We start from the raw sequence: 27593 nt of genomic DNA, 5'->3' as shown, positions 1-27593 counted from the left end.
ATATCGGCGTATGTAGCCCGTTGTTGGGAGGTGGCATTAGTCATGAGTGTTGCCCACTTTTGGGTCTTTTAGGTGTGGACATCGAGATATGTCTTTGCTTGGCTCTCGATGTAAATGTATTGGGTATCATTGACATCAATGTCCCCAAGTTGGACATCATCGCCAACATCATGACCACTTGCGGTTTCTCACGCCCCCTTCCCAACTTCATATGCCCTTGAACTATTTCTGATACTATGTTAGTTATATTTCCTAATTCTCCAATCATGAGTTAACTGAACCCATGGTTTGCTTAAGGTTCTTGTACCATGCAAATAAGATTCTTGGCCCACCCAAATCATCATTTCCTCTATCATGAATTGATTTTAATGTTTTTCTTGTACCATCTAGCACAACCATCATCGTATTCTTTTTTTTTTACATGTTCCGTTTACCTTTATTTCTAGAGAGAAGATCGAGGTCTCGATGTTCCATTGGTAAGAATGCATAACAATGACCCAAAGGTGGTACATTCAACCCACAAATAGAGTAATCCCCATTATTGATACACACATTTAAAGTCTATCATGGAGTAACATGAAAGAATATGTTGAAGAGAGATTGGATCTAATAACCAATACACAACGTCCCAATCTTTTTGTCCTCAATCACAAGTTTAAGGTTGCTTTATTGGGTATATTCAATCTTCACGCTTCTTAAATTTTGCTTCATTTCCTTCCTTCTATTTAGCCCTTCGGCATTTCCTTTCCTTCTTTTTTACTTTCCTTTTTAAATCCTCTTGTTTATTTTCCTCAATTGTGCTCCAAATTTGGTGCCCACCTCTCATTTCTTCTCATGTAATTTTAGCCCATTGCTTTTTCTATTACTATATTACTCGAATGTGTGACACCTATGAAGGCTAAGCACAAGCAAAACTTGAAGGCACAAGAACACACTCGATACCAAGGCTTCATCAAGATCAATAACCCTTATAGGGATCCTCTTCCCCATATTTTATACCTAAATTCTTAAAGCCACCTCATAATGTTGACTTTTAAAACATGCATTCATGTCCATTTACAGTAGTTTTCATCATCATATGAAATCTATCACAATTCAACTAGATATCTTCCAAAATAGCTCTGTTGATCCCAATGCAATTATCTACTACTCTCACATTATTTCGTTCACTTACCCATACACTTGAGTGAGGTCTTGACTATGAATCATGCATAAACCAAGCACCCAAAAATCTAGAGAGAGAGAGAGAGAGACATGAAAACCAAACTTGCCCAAATGGTGAAACATCAAAAAAATTACATTGACCGTGGTTGGGAGGTGAATTTTGTTTTAATTTTTCACAATGCAATATTGGATGACTTTCAAATTGAGCATTTTGCAACCAAGACAATGGATATTGCTTTGGTAAATTATGATGGATGTATTTTCTTACCTTATTGTATGACCGTGGTTGGGAGGTGAATTTTGTTTTAATTTTTCACAATGCAATATTGGATGACTTTCAAATTGAGCATTTTGCAACCAAGACAATGGATATTGCTTTGGTAAATTATGATGGATGTATTTTCTTACCTTATTTCGGGCCAAAAGGGTAACCAACAATCTATTGCCAAACTTGATAGAGAATCAGCTTATGGAGTGTTTAATAAATCCTTGGATGTCTGATGCAATAAACATTGCTATAGATGAAGATCGTGACAAGTTTCAAAATTTGTCAAGGAATAATCACCTTATTCCTTACCACTCTATGGTGATTGATAGCTTTGGTCATTGGTGTTCATGCTAGTTGGATTAATTGAGAGGAGTTGAAATATAACTTGAAAAACAAGAGAATAACTATAAGTTGTAACATATAGTGGAAAACTAACTCTATCAAAGAAAAATGGATATATGAGGATATGGGACAAACATTTTGGGTTTGGCGCTTACTTTTTGCTAAATAAAAGCATTTTCATGAAGTTTCGAAATTTGTTTCAAGGACCAATAACTCAAATAAAGTATTTTATGGACACTATAGGTAAAGGAATATAGAACCAAGACAACTACAAATAGATGTGGATGGAAATAGTAGGACATTAAGTTGATATTCAAATCTTTATGAACACAATGTTGACAATGGAGACAAAAAAAACTAATGAAATATTGGGAACCTTTCCTTGTCGAATGCTCACTTTGGTATGTTTACAAGTATAAGGCAAGAAAATACAATATTTATTTATTTATGAGTGCAATCCATATTTTATTTATGTGATAACATTATGTCGTGATAAGAAGAGAATAAATGTGTGGTAGCAATAATGGCACAATAGAATGATCTAGTTGGAGATTTTTTTTGAGAAATCTAGAATGGCTAGACATCTTAGAAATAATGTTTATGCTACCTACCCCATCCATTGAGATGGTGGAGATTCAAGAAGTACAAATTTTGAAATTCTACCGAGTCAAAACACGTCACTCATGTATCTACCGAACTTTTTACATATATAACTTCCCTCGAGAAGGCATTCACTACAAATATTTTGACTTGAATTTAGGCCTCGTAAGAAATAGCATGTCATTAGTGTACTTCTACATTAGGGGTGCCCAAGGTTTGAGTAGATGTTGCCATAATCAATCCATCATTGTTATTGTAAATGTCAAAGTGAGCGAGGATTCTAGAACACCAAGGATTGCTCAAGTTTAGACTTCTGGTGCAAAAATCATGACATTGTTTTTTGAAAACCAATTGCAAAAGCTCCCTAAGGCTACCTTATTTCTCATTGATTGAGATGGAATCATCTGGGGATGTTCCGAATGTTTAAAAAGCTCATGTTTGCATAGAAACCTAAGGCGAACTATGCAACCACATTATCGTTCTTACCATTTTGGGCATGACAATGTTAAGAAGAAATTAATGCCAAGGTTGTTTTTGTAAGATATAATTTGCAAATGTGCCGCGAAGAAGTACTTTAGAAACATGATTGATTCTACCAATATGAGATTAATTGGCCGGTTTGAGGATAGCCTATAAGAAAACATGCAAAAGAAAATTAACGGTAATATGCTTTAACTAAATATTGTATATGACTACAAAGAGTCATTCTTACCATTGACAAACTTTAAAGCCCGAGTGAGACTCAAACCCAATACAAGTAACATTTGTCCCCATAAACAAGAGATTGGCGTGCATCAAAGAAGAGTTGGCTCAAGAGGAGCACAATGTAAGAGGTATTAAATAAGCATCAATGACAGTGGAGGTCAAACTCATACATTTTTTGTTCTTTCTATACTCTAAATAAAAGGCATATGTTTTGAATGATGTCTTTGAAATTTATGTGGTTCTTTTTTTGTGGTTGTTTGAGAAGGGGAAGCAAGATGAGCATTGGTTTACCATACATGGAAAAATAACATATTACTCTACGATGCAATACAGACACCTTTGATATCAGACATGATCAAGTATGAAGCAATATATTCACTAATAGAAATTATGGATATATATTTTTCCTTTGACACTTTATAACTAACACTTTCTCCTAAACCCGTCCCAAAAAGTAAGCCTTCATATTAGACTACTATTTAAGTGCCTCCTTGTTTAAGTTTGATGACCTTGGTTTCCCTTAAATAATTAAGGTTAACTAAAATATTTCTTAAAACCATGAGACAAGGGTTGAAAATAGCCGAGTGCCTTACAAAATGCAACTAGGAAATTGAAGAAATGCATTTTTTTATAAATTTGGGATTGTGACAAGCGAGTGAGGTGGAGATGCATTGCCAAGTTGACGTCAAGGGTAATTGTTTGGTAACTATGAAAAGACGAAACCACTAGAGCATTGAATAGATAATGTACCTAAATAACATGGGTAAAACACTAATTTAGAAATTTGAAATGTTTTCTTTTTTCCTTTTTTTAAAAACTTATTTGTGTGCGTGAGACCTCTAGGGGGGGCGAATATGGTACACACAAGTGACAAGAAATAGTTACTACCATGGGGCTAAAAGAGAACAATGGAAGGTAGGAATGTTTAACCATTGGTTTGTAGTATGTATAACGATAATGTGACATGTTGACAAGATAAGCATACAGACATACATGTGATGTGTAGGCAATGACACCAAGGAAATAAAAGAATGCTCGCCCAATGTTTTCCTATTGGTATGTGGAGCAAGAATGTGACACATTGAGCAGGCAAGATGGGGGTGTTGCGTAGGCAACAACACGAAGTAGAAAGAATGGTCTCCTGCATTATTGGAATTGCGTACATATGTGGTCAGTCAAGGCTAAGACGATGCACCTCAAGTTTCTAATCCACATGAGTAGCCCCCGTACGGCTCTAGTACAGGCATTGGAGCTCGAGCGATTTCTAAAACTTGAAATCTTCTAAGAGATGAGAAAGAGCCCAATGATTTCTATCCATTGAGAAAGAGCCCACTGATTACATGTATTTCTAAGTAATGAGAAAGAGCCCAATCATTTGTATCTAATTGAACTCAATAATATACTATATGTATATATATACCTATTTATTTATAGATATTATATATATATATATATCCCCAATTTATTTGGTTTTGACTTGGTTATTTATATTTAGGTACCAATAAAATTGTTATCTCTCTTTTAATTCTTTTGCATTAAGTTTTGGGAAGAAAAAGAGGAATTAATTACATTTTCTTTTTCTTTTTTCTTGAAAAAGTCTTTATTACAGGAGCATCTAAAATTTAAAATGATTTATTCATTGATTTATTCCAAAAAGCTATATTATTATTTAGAAAAGTGCTCAAAAGATCACGGAGCCAATTGGATGCATCCACGTGGCAGGACCTTTAGGCGAAGTAGCCAATGGGGCGCCGGCCACGTGAGCAGGACAGAGCTGACGTGGACGATGACGCGAGGCGGGGATGGCGAAGGCCACGTGGCGGCACGCGGTTGGAGGGAGGCGAGAAAGAAAGGCCAGAAGAAGAAAGAAAGAGAGAGAGAGAGAGAGAGAGAGAGAGAGAAGATGTGATGGCGATGGCGATGGCGATGTATACGTATATGTATGTATGTACTTTGACACAGGCGGAAGGAGACAAACCCTAAACCCTAAACAGACAGACAGACAGACAGACAGACAGACAGACAGACAGAGAGGTGGGAATCTGCAGCGGCGCCATTGATGCATTTTGGCTTTGCTTGCGCTGAGCTCTCCCATTCCAAACCCTAAAAAAAACCTGCACCTTCTTTGCAGCCTCCATCACCGACTGACAGACATGGACTCTGCACACATGCAGAAGAGCAGCAGCGCAGATCGTCATCATCAGGCGGCGGCGGCGATGGCGATGGCTCCTCGACTGCCTAGCTTCACGCAGCCCTCCTCCTCGCCTGGCCTCTCCGCCGCCATAGATCTTTACTACCATCACCATACTCTTAATTGCAGGAGTTCTGATCATACCTCCACCATATCTGCTCCATCTTCATCATCATCATCATCATCTTCTTCTTCTTCTTCTTCTTCATCCAGCAATTCTATAGACATCCCGGTTCGCAGGAATCACTATGCCCCGAAGATGGAGAAGATCGGAGGAAATCTTGTGGAAGAGACAGGAGGAGAAGACTTGGAAGAAGATGGAGAAAATGAAGCAGTAGCAGCAGCAGAAGAAGGAGGAGGAGAAGGAGAAGGAGAAGAGGAAGGAAGAGGAGGAGGATCGGCACGCGTGTCTCCTCCGGCTCGGCCGCGCTCGTGGCATGTGCCGCCTCACGTGATGGTAGCCGAGCAACGGGCGGCGGTCACTAGCTATGGCGGATCGGCCTTCTCTCTATGCCAAGGCGTGGGCCGTACCCTTAAAGGCCGAGATCTCCGACAAGTTCGCAATGCCATTCTCAAGCAAACAGGGTTCATTTGATTGATTCCGTCCCATCCCGTCCCGTCCCGTCTCCTCGATCGATCGGCTTGTTTAGTTCATTAGGTCCTTGCGGGGAGCAAACTTTCGGCTTGTTTAGTTCATTAGTTCCTTGCGAGGAGCAAACTTTCGGCTTGTTTAGTTAGTTAGGTCCTTGCGAGGAGCAGACTTCCGGTAAACCATCGGGCATCCCGACAACACCACTTAGGAGGACCCCCTTGTAGCAACACCTCACATCTAGTCCCCCACATCTTATCACTACTAGACTAGTCTCTCAACGTTGTTTAGGCATTGCTAGAAGCAAACATTTCGAAAAGCATCTAGACATCCCGATCACACACGTAGGAGACTCTTGTCGCTCATCTAGTGCCCCACGAAAACATTGGCCATGTTTGTGGCCACTCGAAGTCCCTTGTAACATATCTATGTACTCATTGCATCTATCATCCTCGTGGTCTCCGGAGAACACTAACATACCACCATCTCTATAGATCTTGAATCTAGTATGTGTATCATCAATCTATCTCATTTTCTACACCTCTCTCATTTTCTACTTCTCATTTTATCTCATGAGTCCCTAGTATTTTCCATATTTACTTCATTAATACTTAGTACCATATCAATGCACCAAGTAGGCTATTAATGTGACACACGCACCACTCCTTGAATCCCTAATTGAAACAACTAATAACTCGTAGATGTTCTAATCCCTTTTCATCCCTTTGTCATTTTATTTTTCTTTAATTCTCAAGCAGTGCAATGCCCAACAAAACACCCTCTGTTAACTTGACCCCACCTTAATGCCCAAAATGGTTCCTCTAGTAGATTCCCCTACCAAGCTAAAAATAGCGAAATTTTGTAACGATAGCCCACCCAATTGATCTTTGGGGGGTTTCTTTACCGATCATTTTCTTAATCGTATGTGATTTACTTTTTAATTATGTCAACACAACTGCCAATGTGATTAGAGTTGTAACAATCTCCTTTTGTTTTCACAATTAAAAGCTTTGGGTATTATAGAGACGTTGTGTTTTGGTTAAGTTATTAATGTTGAAGTTCTTTTGTTGCAAAACTATACTATATATATGTTTAACTTAGGCTTATGAACAATCTAGCGTTGTTAAGGGAATGTTTACTTTCACTTTAATAAGTTTATTGGTTGAATAACTCTAATGTGGAATAATTCATGGTGGAAAGAAGCAAATGCACGCTTTAGGTTTTGTTAGAAATATAAAACTTTTGTTCTGTCTTGTTTTTTTCTCCTTTAGGATTGTAGAAGCTCCTTTATAGGGTGTTGAGATTTGACATATAACACAATATTGAGGGAGATTCCATATGGGGACCCATTCCACTTTCAAACAAACATAAAAAAGGGAGGATCTCTACTATAACCATAGTATTCACAACTGCAAGTGACCACCAATGATCATGTTATTCTTGAGAGAGAGCTCCCAACCCTACATGAGACCAATGGGATTCCATGGGGAGATAAACCATAACATGCCTTGCACGTCTCGTATTTGTGTTGTAGTCATACATTGTCATATCCTTTGATATCATTGTGAGAGTGACAAAGAAATAATGGATGCATTCTTTAATTTAAAATCTCATTTATTTATTTTCAAAATGTTTTGAACTATGATGTATATTTGATCGATGTTGTTGTGGCATTTATTTTCTTCTAGTTCACATTATTGTAATAATATTAATGCTTCATGAATTATTTAAAGCCAAACAATTCTCACTAATTTAGCAACAGATATAACATAACTTCATAGTGTTTAATATTTTCAAGTACACATCAAGTCATCAAACAATAGAGATTGCAATTAGAGTCTAGAGATATTTAATGTCTAATTTTGAAGTGATATGTTCTCCATGGTTATTTCATGTTAGCGATATGTTGTCCATTTACATATCTCTACTCAATTTTGTGTTGGTTAAGTATGAGCTCCTTATTATTTCCTTATTGTTAGTATTGTGTGATTGTTTTGTAGGTGTCTCAACATTGGGTCATTTATATCTCCTAATTCCCCACCTCAAGCGTCTTATGTTAGAATTTGGTTCTTCCCATAGGTCGACAAAGAATTACACATAAATACTTGAAATTGAAAGCGTCAAAGAAAATGGTGACAATAGAACAACCAAAAGGATCATGGTAAAAGTAGGTGATGAAATGGTTCAACAACATGACTTTGATTTTTTGAACTTTCCGCCCTCTCCACATTATATACCTCTCCAAAATGCTGAACAGAGCAAAAGACCATGGCAAAGCCTTAAGGCAACTCTATACCTAGAAGACGTTGGTCACACTAAAGGAACTTCCCCAAAATATGATCTACTACAAATATCATTTCATGAGCTTCTTAGAGATGAATTCTTACATGGACCAAGTTACATGGATGCGTAGAAGCCAGACAATGCTCACAAAGCAATATACCAACTTAGAGTTGTTGCCAACCAACTAGTCTAAGAGATAGCAACAACAGAAATAACAAGTACGAGGATATAAAGTTAATGGGCCATGCCATCACCAACTCATGGAGATAATTTCTAACCATGTTAGATTTGCACAATTGTTGGTCGGTTGTCATTGTGGATAGCGAAATCTTTAGGAATGTTTGCTACTCCAATCTCATTGTCAAGCTTGTGTAGTTATCATGAGGACCAACTTTGGTTGGATTCAAGGCAAGCTAGTTGGCTTCAATTCAAATTATAGCTAGCCCATCACATGGAATTGTATGTCCCATCTTTTAAGGCTCGGCTCGCTTAGGTAGGTGGTGGAAAGGCAACTAAATGCACAATAAGGTGGTGTAATAGATGATAGAGAACCATCTCACTCTAATGCTTTAATTACTTTAATTAAAGACATTAATCACTTAATTACTTAACAGCTAATTACACTTAGGAATCCATAGAGTTAGGCACTTAGTTATAGAGGGAGAGGAATCAACATAGTAGGATCACTGAAAGGAAGTTCTCTACATCAATTACAATAATCTTTATGTAAACCTTCCTACTCTCTTAAGTTTTTAATATAACTCTGGGTCATTTGAAACATGTAATATGTCGCATTTTAAGAACTTTCTGTCAAAAACAGGCACAAAAGTGATCGTTTCAAAAAAAGGGGTGCCATTAAAAAATGACCCAATATATATTGATTTTTAGCATGTCCAAAAGTTTAGGGCTTTCCAATAATAGACACGACAAACTTACAAAATAATGTACAAAATTTACAAAAGGAATACCACCTATTTATACATATTCGTGAATCGACATTTTGATGTAAAATACAATCTTTATAGTTCATGTATCATAACAATCACTTCCCAAAGCTATGCCATCATTTTCAGACCCAGCCGATGAACTAGAAGAGCTTTGTGAGGTCTCATCCTCATCATCACATCACTAGCAACCAACACATTGTCTTTGTCTCCATCATCCAATTGCAATCCAACGCCATCGTGATTATGAGACATGCTCCTTGTTCGCCCTTGCATCGTGTTGAGAGACACATTTGGGATCTTCTCTTTTATTATCTTGATCGTGGTCTATCTTAGATGACCTGTTTTGGTCAAGGAGAAGTCATACACTAATATGTCTACATTATCAACTGACATGAGAATAGACGTGTGCAATAGATTCTTTCTTCTCCGTTTTTGTCAAGATTCGAACTCTTGACATGACCATGTTATAATCTAGTGTTATGTGATAACCACCATATCTAGTATATGTGATAACCAACATATAACATATAATGTGTATTCTTTCTTCTCCGCTTTTGTCAAGATTCGAAGTCTTGACATGACCATGTTATAATCCAGTGTTATGTGATAACCAACATATCTAGTATACAATCATGTGTATAATTGCTCCTTGTAGTTTTTGACTAGCATTATGTGCATAGTTGCTGAACCTTGTATTATTTACACTTGGGAAGTTGCTCCCTTGTATTATTTACACTTGGGACAAGCATGCATACCTACATGCTCTATTGTATCACATGCGTGCAATAGGTATGCATGCCGCTTAGTATAAATAGTTGAGTTCACCTTGAAGGAATTCATTGGGTGAACAACACCAGTTATGGAGTCTTTCAGTTAATACCACTCATCCATTTGGTTATCTTCTTTCTAGTTTCTTGGGCTTATGATCTACCCGTGACGGCTTTCTGCTTGCGCCTCTGACATCCTTAACCATCTCTAAAGAGTACTTCCTAGTAAATGCATCTTGGGAACATGTATGATACCAATGAACCACAATGGACTGAACTTGATTGCCTTCTTCATCCTTAATCATTTCAAGAATTTTCGCAATCCAAAAGGGATGGCCCAACTCATCACCCCCCAGTTAATGTTGCAACCAACATACCAACTTGTAGCTCATGCAAATTGCCTTGCCATCTTGCCTCTACAGTACGTGATATTCTTGGTTCCACATGCAATATCTCTTTGTCGTGGGCAAACTAGATTATTAAGTTCGGTATTTTCTAATGAATGATGACGAGTCATGGACACCAAGGATCCTACACCAATATTCCATGTGAACAAATATTGAAGTGGCCAGTATCCAACAAGGTGGTTATCTAGAATCGTATGCTGATGGTTGAACAAATTACTCCACCAGTCAACATTTTGATCAATAGCATATTTCTCGGTGCGCTCAATATTTTTTTGTTTCTCTTCAAGCCATCGCATCCAATATATCTTTTACTCATTATTTGAACTATCAAAAGCCATTTTTCTTATGATCGTCATACTGCATTTGTTTTGCAACATGGATTTCCGCATCTAGAAAGCTCAATAATAGCCTACAACCCTGTTGTGGCTCCCATTGTGAGCTAGATGAGTATTGTTTGGCATACAACAATGTCGTGTTGTGGCTTTTATAACTTTATTTTATGAGGAAAACATGGTTAAAACTTATATTATTGCAGAATCATTTAAAATCATACACCTCATTCAGATGTTGTACTTCTAGCTTTGGGGTATAAGTTTCTATGATCAACTTTGATAGCGCCGAAAGCGTAAAAGCATCACATCTTGCTAATTTCTTTGAGAACCTAATAAACATTTGATCTATATGATCATGGGTATGACCAACTAGTAAGAATTTCACCTTAATCTTCTTAAATATCCCCTTCTCTACAAGCATGCTTAAATAATCGAAAACAGTCAAGTTTTTGTTTTCTTTGGCTCTGTGGTCAAGTTGCAGATATAGAATTGGCGGGAGGATACCTTGCCAGGACTGTAACACTCTTTGTATGACTGTCACAATAAGATTAGGATCATTGTAGATATTAGGATAAGTCAAGAAGACTTGAGGCGTTATTGCCTAACAGAACGACAAATAACCTACTAAATGCATTTGAACAAGGCATTCATCGCCAATGTCCTTAGGCAACCTTTGAAAGTGCGACAAACAAGTCATCTTCTTATCCATGCCATCTATAATCAAGCACATATACTTTCTGGTGATTGAATCACTTTTTGTCAGTGGTGCATAGCTTTTGAACGTTCCAAGGCTTCACTTTCACGATGTTCTTTCAATAGATTCTTATAATTTTTTATTTCTTCATCATTTCTCCCACTCTTTGCCATGCTTTTTAAACTTGCCAAACTTAACAAACACCCATCCAAACCTTACGAAGTATAACCACATTGTTAACTGTAACTTCCATAATCGATTGAAATGTTGATATTGTACGTAAGGTACAATTTCTAACAATATGTCATCCTTATATGCTTGGTATACCTCATGACGAGTAAAGTTATCAGGCAAATGCAATCTTCCAGTTGTAGGCATAACATCACATTGCTTCGAGAAATATATCTCCATCCACCTAATAGCATGGGGCCCAATTAGACCCTTAGATCCAGCTATATTCTTGTCGAAAGGCCCCCACGATCCTTTTACTAAACGTTGTTGAATTCGATGTAGCCTCATATTACCAATGATATAAGCAATTTTTAAATCATCTCGACAACATTTAGTACAAAGTGTAAGGTAATATTCAACATGTGTTGAATTAGCCGCTACTATGTGGTCTAAAATTAGTTGCATATGTGAAATCAAAAAAATATATTGTTCTTCACCTTTAAGTGATCAGTACTTTTCTCATAATAGCTTTAGGTTTGTCTTGCCAAACTTAGTAAGACATAGACTTCCACAACATGATTTGTTTGTATCTATTGCAATTTGATGATCCGAAGTCAAGAAGTTAAATCTTTTGGCATTCACTTGTCGAGGAATTCTTTTGAAATTGAGAGGTTTAGTTATGCAAGCCTCATTACTAGATGTATCAACCTTGTCACTTTTTGCACACCATTTGCTCATTTGGAAACCACGGGAGTTGACAGGCTCGATCAAGAAAAATGAATTTGAGCTATGCATAATATCAGAAGTCAACCGTTGATGTTGGCCGTTTCCTACACCGAGATAGTTGTACTCTTCAATTGAGAATAGGGAGTTATTAGATAATGTAAAAGGGTTTATAAAAAATAAGGAACTTCTAGTAGAATTTGATGACATTTTGTTTATTTACGTCGAGATCAAGAAGTTTAAAAAGTAGTAGGGTTGCTAGAAAATAAACAACATATTTGGTAATCACCATATAATAGAACCACTTTTCATCAAGACTTGTTTTCTCTATATGTTTTCTAATTTTTTTACTAATTTTTTATTCTACTATATTGTGGTGGTCACATGGACCACACCTAGATTAGGCCCCTACCAAGCCCCATGCACCACACATAGACCACACCCAAATTAGGCCCCTACCAAGCCTCATGCACCACACCCAAACTAGGCCCCCACCAAGCCCCATAATTAGTAGAGCTAATTGGAGCGGGAGAACACCCTCCACGCTAAGAGAGAGTCTATAAAGTGTAACTTGAGACATAATGAAATGGAGGCTATTCTTGAGAGCATTTCACATCTAGAGCATTTCACATCTTGGTGGAGAAGACGGGCCAAGCCACCCCAACTCACGACCCCAACAACGCCCGCCACGATGCAACACGACAACAACGACGGCAACGCAAACTCGATGAATCCGGAATTCCTACAACACAATCAAGGACACCAGCCCACATCGCCAATCGACCAACTGGTTCAAGCTCTGTCCAACATCATTTTACAAGTTAACCATACTAACCAAGCCATGTTGTCCTTTCTTTCAGCACGATCCGAGCCACAACAAAATCTCCCGGACTCTCGAGTTCGCCCAAAACCGTTCTCCGGCCTACCATCGGAAGACGTCCTCTCTTGGCTGGATCATTTCGAAATGGTGGCCAGTTACCACCAATGGCCACACCCTCGGAAGGCAATGGAGATGAAGACACTCCTCGAGAATATCGCGGCAACATGGCTTGTACAACAACCCGAAGAGACACGCAACGACTGGGATCTGCTACGGGCAGCCATGATTCGAAATTTTGCTCATCAAGACTCCCGCCAGACGGCCCTACAACAACTTGAGTCAATTACCCAACAACCACGCGAACCCATCACCCAGTTCGCGGTTCGTTTTGTGTAGATCCTACGCCGGGCTGACGCCAACATGTCGGAGGACATGAAGTTGTTTTTTTTCTGGCCGCGTATACGACATGACCTCTGCCGCCGTGTACGCGATCAAGGCCCGACGACACTACACGAAGCCATCCTCACTGCCCAACGCATCGAAGCTGCAAACGCGCACGACATGCACACACCAGGTAATCTCAGTCATGATCATACAAACACTATACCAGCCATCACTCCCATGGACATCGACATCCAGAACGCGCAATTACGGGCCAAGCGTGCATTGCCCGAACGAGACAGCCAGGGACGCCCCAAATGTTTCTACTGCAACAACTATGGCCACATTCGGCGTCACTGCCGAAAGTGGCAGAATCACCAACAGAAGCAGAACGTCCAATTAGCTGACGCTGCCTCCCTCTCTGAGCTCCCGGAAAACTAATGCGCGGGGTGCCGCAGGGAGAGCCGCCCCCGCACGTCCACGTCTCCACGTCCTCAACTTCTCCCGTTTCTCCCACGATCGAGCCGCCCCCGCACGTCCACGCCTCCACTTCATCAACTTCGCCCGTTTGTACCACAATCGCCCGCCTCCAGCACACGACCCAAGAAGTTCTCCTCGACTCCGGCAACAACATCTCTTCCATCAGCGCAGATTTAGTCACCCAATTACAACTTCCCACGAGCCACGCACCGCCCATTAAAATCCTCTTCGGCGACCAACAACGGGTGTACCACTCACATACGCAAGTCAGGTGCATGCTCACCATTAGTTCCGCCCAGATCCACCATCGTTTCTACGTCCTCCCGCGCCAGTTGTTCCCAATCACCTTGGGATGTGATTGGTTCCTCCATAGTCAAGCCTGTCTCGATTTCTCCGCACAACAGCTCATCCTCCCAAATCACATTCCGATCGCGCTCTTCACTGCTCCGCGGGATACCACCCACATCAGCAACACACAGTACCTGATATCACCGGCGGAGCGCATCAACGACATCAGACGGCTCCTCGCCACCTTTCCCTCGTTGTCTACACCACCTGTAAAACCTCCCTCGGTCTGTTTTCCGATTCACCACACGATTCCTACAGGCAACGCCCGCCCCATCAACGCAGCTCCCCGACGTCGCTCGCCTCTCGACCACGAGCGCATCGACAACGCCATCAAAACTATGCTCCAACAAGGGATTATCACACCTTCCAAGAGCGAGTGGATCTCGGAGCCACACATGGTAAAGAAAGGGGATGGTTCTTACCGCTTTTGTGTCGACTTCCGACAACTGAACCATGTCACCACCCATGACCGATACCCTCTCCCTCGTATCGATGACCTCCTCGACCAGCTTGGCAAATCAAAGTACTTCACCTCCCTCGATCTAGCCTCGGGATATTGGCAGATCCCGATGAATCCTCACGATGCCCACAAAACTGCATTCCGCACTAGGAAAGGCATTTTTCAGTTCACACGGATGCCCTTTGGCCTATCTGATGCGGGGAGCACATTCCAGCGAATGGCTAATGCCATCTTCGATGATCTCATCACCCGTCGTGTCGTCATCGTCTATCTAGACGATATTCTGGTACATACAAGCACTTGGGCAGAACACCTTCAAGTCCTTCGGGAGGTCCTAACTTGTGTTCAACGCTATCGATTGCAGCTGCAATGGAAGAAGTGCCGATGGGGTAGTACGTGCCTCTGCTTCCTTGGGTACGTCATCTCCTCCGACGGAATACAAATGGACCCGGAGAAGACAGAAGCAGTCCAAAAATTCCCACGCCCCACCACAGTCAAGCAGCTTCAACGCTTCCTCGGCCTCCTCACGTTCTCTCTTCGTTTCATCCCACGGCTAGCCGACCTGTCAGCCCCACTACGCGTGCTCCTACAAAAAGACGCACCCTTCCTGTGGACCGAAGCCTGCGAATCCAGCTTCCTGCAGCTCAAGAGAACACTCCAAGCCTCTGACCTCCTGGCCCACCCTGATTTCACGAAGCCTTTCCATCTGCAGACGGATGCCTCCAATGTCGTCCTTGGTGTGGTCCTGCTCCAATCCGACGACAACGACCAACTCCGCCTGATTGCCTACATCAGTCGGTCACTTACCAAAGCCGAACAAAATTACTCGACAACTGAAAAAGAGTTCCTCGCCATCGTCTGGGCATTCCATCGTTTCCACCCATACCTTCACGGATCAAATACATCAGTCGAAACCGACCATCAGCCACTGCTCTCCCTCATAAAGAAGGCTCATCCACCCGGCCGCTTACTTCGTTGGGTTTTGGCGCTACAGGATTACACATTCACTCTGCACTATCGCCATGGTCCACAAAACATCGTCGCCGATGGATTATCCCGCATATCCTTTCAGGCGAACCAGATCACCTCCAACACAATCGATTTCCCCATATCCTCGTCCCAAATGGCCAACATGCAACAACACGACAAACAAATCCAAGATATCTGCCACCGCCTACGAGCTGAACCGACATCATCCCTCACCAAGCAATTCATGATCCAGGATAATGTCCTACTTTTTTGTCAAGTAGGCAAAGAACCCCGAGTCTACGTGCCTGAGCAACTACGCCAGTCTTACCTTCGTTTCTTCCACGATCACCCGTTGTCCGGCCACTTGGGTTTTCATAAGGTGCTCGACAAAATTCGTCGCAAATTCTATTGGCCTGGGCTACGCCACGAGGTCGCCTCCTACATCAAAGCATGCAACTTATGTCAGGCCATCAAATCACCTCAAGTGGCTCAAGGCCTCTTACATCCGATACAAGTTCAAGCTCCATTTGAAATCGTCGGATGGGACATTATGGGCCCCTTTCCCGAGTCACAAGGAGGGAACAAATTCATCCTTGTCATCACCGAGTACTTGACGCGTTGGGCTGAGACGGCCGCTATCCCAGATGCAAAGGCTATGACCATCGCCTCCAAACTATTGGAGAAAATCATCTTCCCCCACGGTTGCCCACTCCAAATCTTGTCCGATCGAGGACCCCAGTTCAACGGTGAGCTCCTACGCCTCGTTTCAACACAACTAGGAATCCAACAGTTATTCACGTCACCCTACCATCCGCAAACGAATGGGTTGACGGAGCGCCTCAATCGAACCTTAAAACAACAAATCTCAGCCTACATCGATCCGCTGCACTCAACCTGGGACCGAATCTTGCCCTTCGTTACGCATGCCTACAACACAACTGTGCAAGCCTCTACCCGCATTAGCCCATTTCGGGCCCTTTATGGAAGGGACCCGCGCTTACCCCCAGAAGTGGCAGTCCCGCAACCAACCACACGACTCCACGCTGACGCAGTGTCTTGGTGGTCCCACCTACAACAACTCCAGCCCCTCCTCCGCAAAGCCATCACGAGCAACCTGCACCAGGCACAACTACGCCAAAAACGACAACACGATATAGGCCGTGTCGACCATCAATACCACGTCGGTGACAAAGTCGCGGTCTCAGCGAATCGCTCATGCACCGATGGATCGGTCCCTTCGAAGTTCAAAAGCAGATACGCGACACTACATACCTGCTCCGCCGCGCCTCCAACAACCGCTCTACCTTTGCTCACCAGTCTCGCATGAAGCCCTTCCATCAACTACCACCGCCCCCGCCCACACTCATGCCTACGCCCACGCCCGTGTCATCCCCCCGTCTGGAACCGTCGTCCACGCCTCGTCGCGCTTCGACTGCACAGTAACTTTTTTTACAAGGGGGAATTGTGGTGGTCACATGGACCACACCTAGATTAGGCCCCTACCAAGCCCCATGCACCACACATAGACCACACCCAAATTAGGCCCCTACCAAGCCTCATGCACCACACCCAAACTAGGCCCCCACCAAGCCCCATAATTAGTAGAGCTAATTGGAGCGGGAGAACACCCTCCACGCTAAGAGAGAGTCTATAAAGTGTAACTTGAGACATAATGAAATGGAGGCTATTCTTGAGAGCATTTCACAATATAAGGAAGGTCTTCCCCTCTTTGTTATTATCACACTTAAGAAGTTGAAGAGCTCAGGAGCACAAATAAGTCAGCACTCTTGATTTTCGCATTTTTCTACACACGTGGCCAAGTAGTTAACATGAACAAGGGAAAGAAAATTGCCAGATATGTTATATTAACCTAAATACAAAGATTCCAAAAGATTCTTTAAAGATGCTTTTTTTCTTGGCCCCAATTTTACCAACTGTAGTTGTCTTCACTATAGGCTTGCATCCGAAATCTGATGCACGACATCGGATTACGGTGTCGTGATGTTCTGTGTCCAATGGGAGAAATTGTGAAATAGTGTGGCTCCACACACATTATACACATGATTATAAATATGAAAATTAGCCTACGGTCTGATGACATTCAAGTGCATATAGAAGGGTAGGGTACAAGCAAGATTTCAACCTTGCACTTCTAAGATAGGAAGCAATTATCTTACCACTAAAGCTACTACTAAGTGCTTTAGATTTTGTATATTTCCTTCTCATTTTTAGCATTCAATAGGAAACAAACATACAAAACCGTATACACAAAACCATGGTTTTAGCCTATGGTTTTGTGCATGCCACAAGGAAAACCGTGTGCCCGAAAACCATGGGTTCAAGCCCATGGTTTTGTGCATGTTAGAAGTATAGATAAACCTATAAAAACCCTTGTAAGGCTTGTGTAATGGGGGGGGATCAATCAATGGATGAATCGAACAATCTATGAATCAATCTATGTATCAAATCGAAAATTAATAATAAGAAAACTTCGTTATCTTATTGGTGATGTGTATCTATCTACCTATCTATCTTAAAAATTTCCTCAATTTCCGTTTCTCTCTCTCTCACTCTAAACACATTAGTGCGTCACTTCAGCCGTTGTTACCCCGTACGAGATGTATGGAGAGTCAAGTGTGATGAGCGAGGGTCGAATGTTATCATGATGTTGTGGTGTATGGGGCATAAATGTAATTGTGAGTCTATACGTATGTGAACACATGCACACATGTGTGCATGTGGATGGATACGAGGAGGTGTGAGTGAGTGTCCAGTATGAATGCTCGAGGGGGCTTACACCCCTATGTATCTACCCCCTCTTGTATTATTTAACCCCTTATGGGGAATGAATGAAACCTGAGTAACCATTTCTCTCTCAATCTCTCTCTTTTCATCTCTCTCTTCCCTCCCCTTAACGTTGAACCCCCTTGGGAGGGGGGTGGAGCCATTCTAGGCACCACCCCCCACCCCACAATGTTTCTCAATGCTTGTCGTCTCTCTCACCATTGATCCCATAATGCCCATCATCCTCATTAAACACACCATCTCCATCACCAATCATCATTACCATTAACCCTAACCCTAAAACATACAACACCTTTTGGTGACCACTAAGGCGACCCCCCTTTGGAGACGGAGTCGAAGAATGATACGTAGATGTGCAAGCCATAGCGACTAAGTGCAAGAAATGGCGAAACGCGAAAATGACGATGAAGATGTTGGAGGAAGTCTATGGAGGAATGCATGAATGACAACAATGTTTGTGCGAGGTTGCGATTAGTGTCCATGTGCGTGTTTCCGAAAGCGGTTAGCGACAATGAGTGTGTTCTCAAAAGCGTGGTGCAAGATGCACAACTGGACAAACATCAACACAGAGGGAACCGGTGCCAGCACGACCGGAAAGAGAAGCCCACTAGGAGACTGCGGAGAAAGTCGCAGTGTGTGGAGCGGAGACCGACAGGAGGTGCTGAGAATGCACGGACGCGGAGAGAGTCGGAACCGGAATCGGAACAAGAACCAGAGTTGGTTAACACCGAAGGACCATAGAAGACAGAGAAGAGATGCAAATGCAAACCAGACATCGAAGACCATAGAAACCAACAACACCGGAAAGACACGGTCGGAGACACCTAACAGAGAAGAAGACCACCAGACAAACAGAGACATGGATGTCGACTGCGACAGAGATGCCACACAAAGACCATGGGCAATGCAGAATGGCGGAACCAGAGACAAAGTCTCGGAAGGGCACGGCCAGCCAGACAGACACAGCTAGAAAGACGAAGGACCGGACCAGATCAGACAAACGGTCAGACGAAATGGGCGGTCAACAGACAACGACAGAGGCGACTGGCAAACCCAGACGGAGACATAGACACTGACACGACGTAGCCAGAAACGAAGACAGTCAGACAAGGTCAACAATGACAGATATGCAAAGAGACAAAGGCCGTTGAACAACGACTTGATGGTCGGAAACGATCGAACGAATGGATGGAAGAATGACGGAAGAATGAACGAAGGACCGGAAAGATATAGTCAGAGACGGACAACCGGACCGACCGACAGATAGTAGCCAAGAACAGTCGGCAGCCGGAGACCGGCCAAAAAGCAGACAAAGACGGCTGGAAAAACACGATAGATCGAAAAGACGGTGGTGGCCACATACCAACGGCCAAGAAGTGGTCGGAGTGGTCGGACAACATCAAGAACGGCCGGATAGGGGCTAGAGCTATGGTGGCGGCTCGACAACTGATGGCAGGAACAATGATGATGCCGAAAGAAGACCGGAGAGACACTGGCCGAAGATGGAGTGGCCAGATAGAGGCCAAACAGTGGAAAGCTTGATAAAAGCAACGGTGATGGAGCGGAAGTCGACTGAAATGGCCAAAGATGGGAGCAGCTGGACAACAGCCGAACCGACTGCCGGAAAACTGACCGGAACGAATTGGACTAAGACAGATCGATGCCCAGAACGGCGACACCGATAGAGACTGACGAGAGGCCGGAAAAGTGCCGATCGGAGAGCGGTCGGAGACGGCAACGGAGACAGAGACTCAGACGCGGACAAAAACCGACAAAGATGGTGATGGAGTCTGCAACGGAGTGGTGGCCGGACAACCACCAAGACATAGATGGAAAACGTCGGAAAGCGACAGCCAAACCGAGGGTCGAATAGCGGAAAAAGACCAATTGGACAGGGGCAAACGAAGAGAGAGACGCCGACGTAGATGGACAGCGAAGCGATGGACAACGACAGACAGAGACGGCACCGGAGCCGAAGACGAAAACGAAAACGAAAACATATAGAACATCAGAAGGTGAGAGAGCTAGAAGGGCTGGATAGAGATGGGCGGCAATGGCGATGGTTACAACAAACAATAGAGAAAGATGGAAGACGCGACAGAGATAGATAGACAGCCAATGATACCTGTAACCAAAACAGAGGAAGAAAGAGAGAAGAAGGGAATATTTGCAGAAGAAATCGAACAAGAAGGGATCGTGAAAGAGAAAAACAAGAAGAAGAGAGAAGAGAAGAAGAAGAAGAAGAAGAAGAAGCGGAAGGAGATGTAGCCGCTGATGAACATAGAAGGAAGAGAAAGAAGAGAAAGACAGGAAAAAGATGGACAGACAAAGAAAAGAGCGGGAGAGGCAAAACAGCAAAAAGGAATGAAGAAATGTAGAAAGAAGAAGAAGAGGGAAAAAAGAGATGATAAGGGGTATATGCTGAGGGCATATGTGAGAATTTCAATTACGTAGGGGTATTGAACAGAATTTTTTTTTTAAATTATGAGGACGTAACGAGAAAATTTCATCAACATAAGGGTACATATCAAAATTTTAAAAAACAAGAGGGCACCACCAAAATTTTGAAAATCCCCAAGACTACTCACACACACTCAAAACAAAGGAAGAACATATATATACACGACATGATTTTGGACCCATGACGAAGTTCGTAAGCCGACAGAATGAGAATGTTTGTGTCCCGGAAAGATTTGTTGACCGATAAAGATGTTCGAGTCAAGCACTTCGATCGAGGGAGTCGATCGTTGAAAGGACCGATGGAAGTCCCGGTCGAAGAAATATCATCATCAAGGCATGTGGGATCGACGTGCAAGGCACTCTCCCACGGGCATGCCATATTGTGTTACCCCATACGAGATGTAAGGAGAGTCAAGTGTGATGAGTGAGGGTCGAATGTTATCATGATGTTGTGGTGTATGGGGCATAAATGTAATTGTGAGTCTATACGTATGTGAACACAGGCACACGTGTGTGCATGTGGATGGATACGAGGAGGTGTGAGTGAGTGTCCAGTATGAATGCTCGAGGGGGCTTACACCCCTATGTATCTACCCCCTCTTGTACTATTTAACCCCTTATGGGGAATGAATGAAACATGAATAACCATTTCTCTCTCAATCTCTCTCTTTTCATCTCTCTCTCCCTCTCTCTCTTCCCTCCCCTTAACGTTGAACCCCCTTGGGAGGGGGGTGGAGCCATTCTAGGCACCACCCCCCACCCCACAATGTTTCTCAATGCTTGTCGTCTCTCTCACCATCGATCCCATAACGCCCATCATCCTCATTAAACACACCATCTCCATCACCAATCATCGCCCATCATCCATAACCACTAGCGGATAGAGGCCCGGTGCTTGTTCACACTTGTGATGCGCACATTCCGACGTTTGGCACGTGTGTCACGCGCCACACGATATCTATTGGTGAACCCGACGTGAACAACACAAGGAGGTTATGGGGGCATTACAAATAGAGGATGCGATCTTGGCAGCGTACGACTTAGAGGAGTCGATAAGAATACAAGGTGGTCCGAGGCTCGAGATGCTTCCATTGGTAAGGAAAGCCATCGAAATGATGTTGCATGATGAAAAGGGTAGAGCGTTGGAGTATCTCATGTTGGAAAATCAAGTTGAAAGACTATATCAAGAAGTTCCGGATTTTTACGAAGCGGTTCTGACATCAAATTTCGGGCCTCAACCTTTTCATGGTTTGCTCGATGGTGACGACGATGAAGATGATCAAGATCGGCGTAGTTGCAATCGTGAAGAGACATGTGATGAAGAACATGGGCTCAACAGGGAAGATCGAGAAGGATGCAATCATAAAGAGACAAGCAATCAAGAACATCAATTCGAGGGGAATGACCAAGATACTCAAGGATGTGGTCATGAAGAGACTTTCAGCGAAGAAAGTGGGATCATAAGGAAAGATGAAGATACTCAAGGATGCTATGGTGAAGAGACATCTGACAAAGAACGTGGGCTTGAGGAGACCGATCAAGATCTACACAATCATGACAAAGACAAAGATCATTACAAACTCACAAAGAGTGCTCGAGATCTACAAGGTTATGATCGTGACAAAGATTACTGTGAACACAAGAGGAGGAATCAATGTCGAGCTCTTCATGGTTGTGCTAATGAAAAAGCACTCAACGAAAGTCGTGATGGTGAGAGTAGTTGGGATCAAGACTTTCATGGTTTAAAATCTTATGACAAGTATGATAGGTTTAATGAGAACCACGAACAAGAGAAGAAGTTAGGAAGGGATAAAAACTTTACATTTAAACGTAATGATGATGATGATTTAGGGCTTGATGATAGTAAGGGAGAGTGTATTATTGATGGTAAGAGTGAGTGCCATAAGAAGAATGAGGGTTATGATGGTAAAAAGTTATGCACTTTTTATGGATATGGTTATGATAAGGGTAATGATGAGGGTGAGAGTGACGAAGAGGAATTGTGTGTTTTAGGTTGCCTTGGTTTTCTTCGGGATAGATTTTTCACTAGATCAAATGGTGACATTCATGAAGACATCCATTATGAAAATAGAATAGGGATTTGTGATGATTTGGACATTCTACAAAAATATGTCCATGATGACGTGGGGTTACATAATGATTACAAGGGTATAAGTATGGAAAATCTAGAAAATGTTATTTGGGATGAGTATCATGATGATGTTGATGTTGTGAGCATGAGGAAAAGCAAGCATAAGATGAGAAAAGACAATCCGAGGAAGTTTGATGACCAAGGAGATGGTCGAGATGAAGGCGGCACATGTACGATGCATGAAGAGTTACGCTCAAGAGGAGCAAAAGGGGCTGCGACAAGTGGTCATGGAAATGCAAAAGGCGATCGAATGATATGGTTGATCGGGTGGAAGGAATGCATGTACTCAAAATGGAGGACAAAGGACAACGAGTAAGGAAGGAGGAAATCAAAGACAAACCACCTTTTGACTCTGCCACATCACTCTTTTCTTCTTGGCACATGCCGAAGGATGTGCGGTTTGGTGGGGGTGGATGTCGTGATGTTCTATGTCCAATGGGAGAAATTGTGAAATAGTGTGGCTCCACACACATTATACACATGATTATAAATATGAAAATTAGCCTACGGTCTGATGACATTCAAGTGCATATAGAAGGGTAGGGTGCAAGCAAGATTTCAACCTTGCACTTCTAAGATAGGAAGCAATTATCTTACCACTAAAGCTACTACTAAGTGCTTTAGATTTTGTATATTTCCTTCTCATTTTTAGTATTCCATAGGAAACAAACATACAAAACCGTGTACACAAAACCATGGTTTTAGCCTATGGTTTTGTGCATGCCACAAGGAAAACCGTGTGCCCGAAAACCATGGGTTCAAGCCCAGGGTTTTGTGCATGTTAGAAGGATAGATAAACCTATAAAAACCCTTGTAAGGCTTGTGTAATGGGGGGAGGATCAATCAATGGATGAATCGAACAATCTATGAATCAATCTATGTATCAAATCGAAAATTAATAATAAGAAAACTTTGTTATCTTATTGGTGATGTGTATCTATCTACCTATCTATCTTAAAAATTTCCTCAATTTCTGTTTCTCTCTCTCTCACTCTAACCACATTAGTGCGTCACTTCAGCCGCCCATCATCCATAACCACTAGCGGATAGAGGCCCGGTGCTTGTCCGCGCTTGTGACGCAAGGGAAAACACATCTACTTTAGGGAAAAAATCATCTGTTTTTGGCTCAATTTACTATATTTTGTGCTATTTTATTATTATATGAGTTGTTTTCCCATTTTAGTGAGCCACGGCAAAAAGTCCCAACATTCAAGTTGAAGATCAGGTCACCAACACAGAAGGGCTCTCAGCGCTCTCCACCAAAGAGGGGCTCAGATAGCTTTTTAATGGACAAGTCACATAGGACTCCCTTTGAATATGGTGGTGATGGGACCTCGAAGTCATTGTTGCGTAATACCAACAGGTAGGTGGATGAAAGGCCAGCAGAACAAAAATTGAAAAATTACGTGGACTTAGAATGGAGCTTAGTTTATGTCGAGGAAGACAGCATATTGCTCCTCATTTTTGCTAAGACCGAAGGCAAAGGCAAACTCAAGTTAGGTAAGACTTTCACATATGGGAAGATTCGAAATCTTGAATATGAAGATAGTGATTCCAACATTGTAAGTGTCTTGGATGTGGAAAGCTTGGGTGGGAATCAACGTGTCCAAGTCGATGATGACAACTTAATGGATGATTGTTGCCATCCCAAAAATTTACGTAAAGACTTACAAACAAAAAAAAATTGATTGTGGCGCTTCGCCCTTATGTTGTCGGGGAGCTTATGATCATGGAAGCTGAGACACCTCCAAAACCATCTTGGAAGTCCAAATCGGAACATAAGAAGTACCATAAACAAGCTAAGCCTAATGACGATGAACTCAATGTCTTGGAGTTTGTGGAAGAGGAGGAACAAGTTGAAGTTGTTCCTCTTGGAAGGCATCTAATGTCATCAGGCATATTGAAGTCTGAGCAGAATCAAATATTAAGAGAAAACATTATAAAGACGAAACTGGTAAGTAAAGGCCAACTTTTCCATTTGCCTATCTATTCTATTCAAAGCCCGCTAGTAGATCCTGTGACAAGAAGACGACCATTGGAAATTCGAGAGCCCTGGCATGTTGTGCACGTGCAAAACCTTAAGAGCAAAATGAAGATTAATCCACACATACTAGTAGTACCATTCCTCATAATGGTTGATCTTGATCAATGCCAACAATAGCGGATTTCATGTATAGTTTTGTTGATGACTATACTTAGTACACTCTATGTTATTGGAGGATCCATTCGGCTGAAGCCTGACGTCAACTCATAAAAGATCAATACATTCTTCAAGTACGCCGAATGTAAAGTCTATTCAGGTCTTACTCATAAAGAGGCCAAGTTGTTAGCTTGGAACCATAATAATGATAATGATTATAGACAAAAGATGTCTTGTATCGAGCAAATAAGTTTTTTTTCATCACGAATACCTCAATGCATTGCAAAGATATGGTCCCAGACTACATCCTGGACTACGTCGACAATGTCTATTGGTGGTGGGTATAGCAATTGATGAAAGCACAAAGTCAAAAGGATTGTGAAAATATGACTCGTGGTTTCAGCTAGCCTTTAGAACAGAGGAGGTATGTGATTTGCAAGATAAAATATTCAGGATGTGGGAGCGGAAAGAGGTGAAAGGACAACAAGCAAAGAAGGCTAAGGTAGATCCTCAAGTGGAGATAAAGTCAAAGTCACATAAAAGTGACTTGATAATCGAGGAGTTACCAGAAGATATGAAGTTACTTCCTTAACAATCGCTGCAAGGCATCAAAGATGACAAATTTCCTATATTTGTACTTTCGCGAGTGGCTACCAAGAAATTTAATTTAGAAGAGATGGTTACCGAGTTTCAAAAGTATAAATGATTGGTACTTCTTTAATTCGTTTGTTGTTTTGTTTTGATGATTTGACCAATAATTTCTTTGGTTTTTAACCATAAAGTATATATGAAGATCCAAGAATTGATGATGAAGAAATTGTCGCTTCCAACATGGGAGGATGTAGAGCATGCTTGCCCTATGACATCATCATATAAAGCTTTAGAGGAATTCTTTATTGTATTTAGAGAATGGGTATGTATTTTCAGACTTTTAATTGATTTCTTTGTCGTGGTATTTCCTAATCAAATTTATCATTGCAGAACCACCTTGTTCCAAAAAGGCAGGAGGCAGCAATGAAGGCATTCCAAGCTCGTTTATTACGCACTTGGAACGTGCAAAATATGAGAAGAGAATGACGAAAGCAAAGGAGTTGGAGGTCCTTGAGGATTTAGAGATTGTAAAAAGTTTTCTATATAGAGCCAACCCTTTCCGGCAGTTGCATTATAGTGTATTTAATGGGCAAGTAGGTAATATATTTAACATATTGCCTAAGAGGCACTATACACTACTTATAGCTGACATACCATATGGATTCGGGATCGCGGTATCCACGTATGATGATGTGCCATATAAGTACGCACAAATTGAGAAGATGGTAAAGGACTTCGCATATTTGACCCTGCCACCATTATGGAGAATTGTAATATTTCATAGCATGGGTCAATCATTGTCAGTCACAACTGCTTTGAAGTTGCGATGCCACGCAACTAAACATATGCATTGGTAAGTTACAAGTTATTTTTATTTTGTAAATGTTATTTTAATATGTGCGAAATGTATTCTTAACACTATTGTATATTGTAAATAGGATTAAAACAAATATCACATGTAGCCCGGGAGATCGAATGGTTAGTGCAATGGAACATCTTTGTGTGGGGTATTACTATGCAATTACGAAGAAGAAGGCTTGGGCACATGTGAATGAAAGAAATGTTCTCAACTATATTTTGTGCCCGGCTGTGACTAAGAAACTACGCCATGTATCTGATGATAAGAGTCTCGTGAACCCCTATCAAAAACCCCAAAGATTAATTAACCGCTTGATTGAGTTATTTCCAAACACATATGATTGGGTTTTAGATTTGTTCTTTGGGACAAGTATATAATATGAGTCTTATCACATTGATTTAGATTAAGGTATAGACTGGTATTCAATTGGTGTAACAAGGCTTATTCCATTCTACTACCAAGTATGACTACAACATGTGCATTAAAGATGTTCCAAAACTGTGTTGCATTGGAGAAGGACCCTGAGCAAGTGAACTTCATCAAAATAGGATCCAAGGTATTTGGGATTGTCTCGATCAAGATCAAGAAGTTGAAAAGTTATTGTTTTTCGGTTTATTTACACATTGACGGTGTCATGAATCATGTGTGATTCGAAAGTTCCTGTCGACATAGTAGTAACTCTTAATTGTATAACCTCCACAATTTTCTTTAGGATGTGTTGTATGTAAATACCTATGAAATTAGTTGAAGACAATCGTTCTTTGGGGTATGATATTCATATTATGCACAAAATATTCCATGATTTTATACTCTTTCATTTTAATGTCATATTGGAATGTTATTGTATACTTGTTTCATTCAACATTGACGGTGTCACGCGTATGTGTCATTGGAATATTTCTCTTCGATATAATAGCAACTCTTACTTGCAATCTCCACATTCTC

The 27593-nt window shown here is 41.7% G+C and overlaps 1 protein-coding gene and 1 pseudogene across 1 annotated transcript; both read left to right on the top strand.

Annotated features, from left to right (window-relative positions):
* Positions 1–5232: 5232 nt before the first annotated feature.
* LOC147867065 (uncharacterized) lies at positions 5233–5890 on the top strand. Its single transcript, XM_087339659.1, has 2 exons — positions 5233–5604; positions 5638–5890. The coding sequence occupies exons 1-2, from the start codon at positions 5233–5235 to the stop codon at positions 5863–5865; spliced, it is 600 nt and encodes a 199-aa protein (XP_087195785.1). The 3' UTR covers positions 5866–5890.
* A 6879-nt stretch (positions 5891–12769) lies between these two features.
* Positions 12770–13552, top strand: LOC147867064 (uncharacterized; annotated as a pseudogene).
* The last annotated feature ends 14041 nt before the right edge of the window (positions 13553–27593 follow it).

Source organism: Azolla caroliniana, unplaced genomic scaffold (genome assembly GCF_043228905.1).
Source record: "Azolla caroliniana isolate FFs.n. ecotype wild unplaced genomic scaffold, voAzoCaro1.0.p SCAF_2, whole genome shotgun sequence".
Lineage (NCBI taxonomy): Eukaryota > Viridiplantae > Streptophyta > Polypodiopsida > Salviniales > Salviniaceae > Azolla > Azolla caroliniana.
Note: the sequence above shows the minus strand (reverse complement) of the source record. Positions and strands in the feature narration are given on the sequence as shown.

Bases quoted from the DNA above. Each gene is read 5' to 3' on its own strand.
- LOC147867065 (XM_087339659.1), top strand. From the start codon at position 5,233: ATGGACTCTGCACACATGCAGAAGAGCAGCAGCGCAGATCGTCATCAT. The intron at 5,605-5,637 runs GTAGCAGCAGCA...GGAGGAGAAGGA, and splicing joins AAGATGGAGAAAATGAAGCA to GAAGGAGAAGAGGAAGGAAG.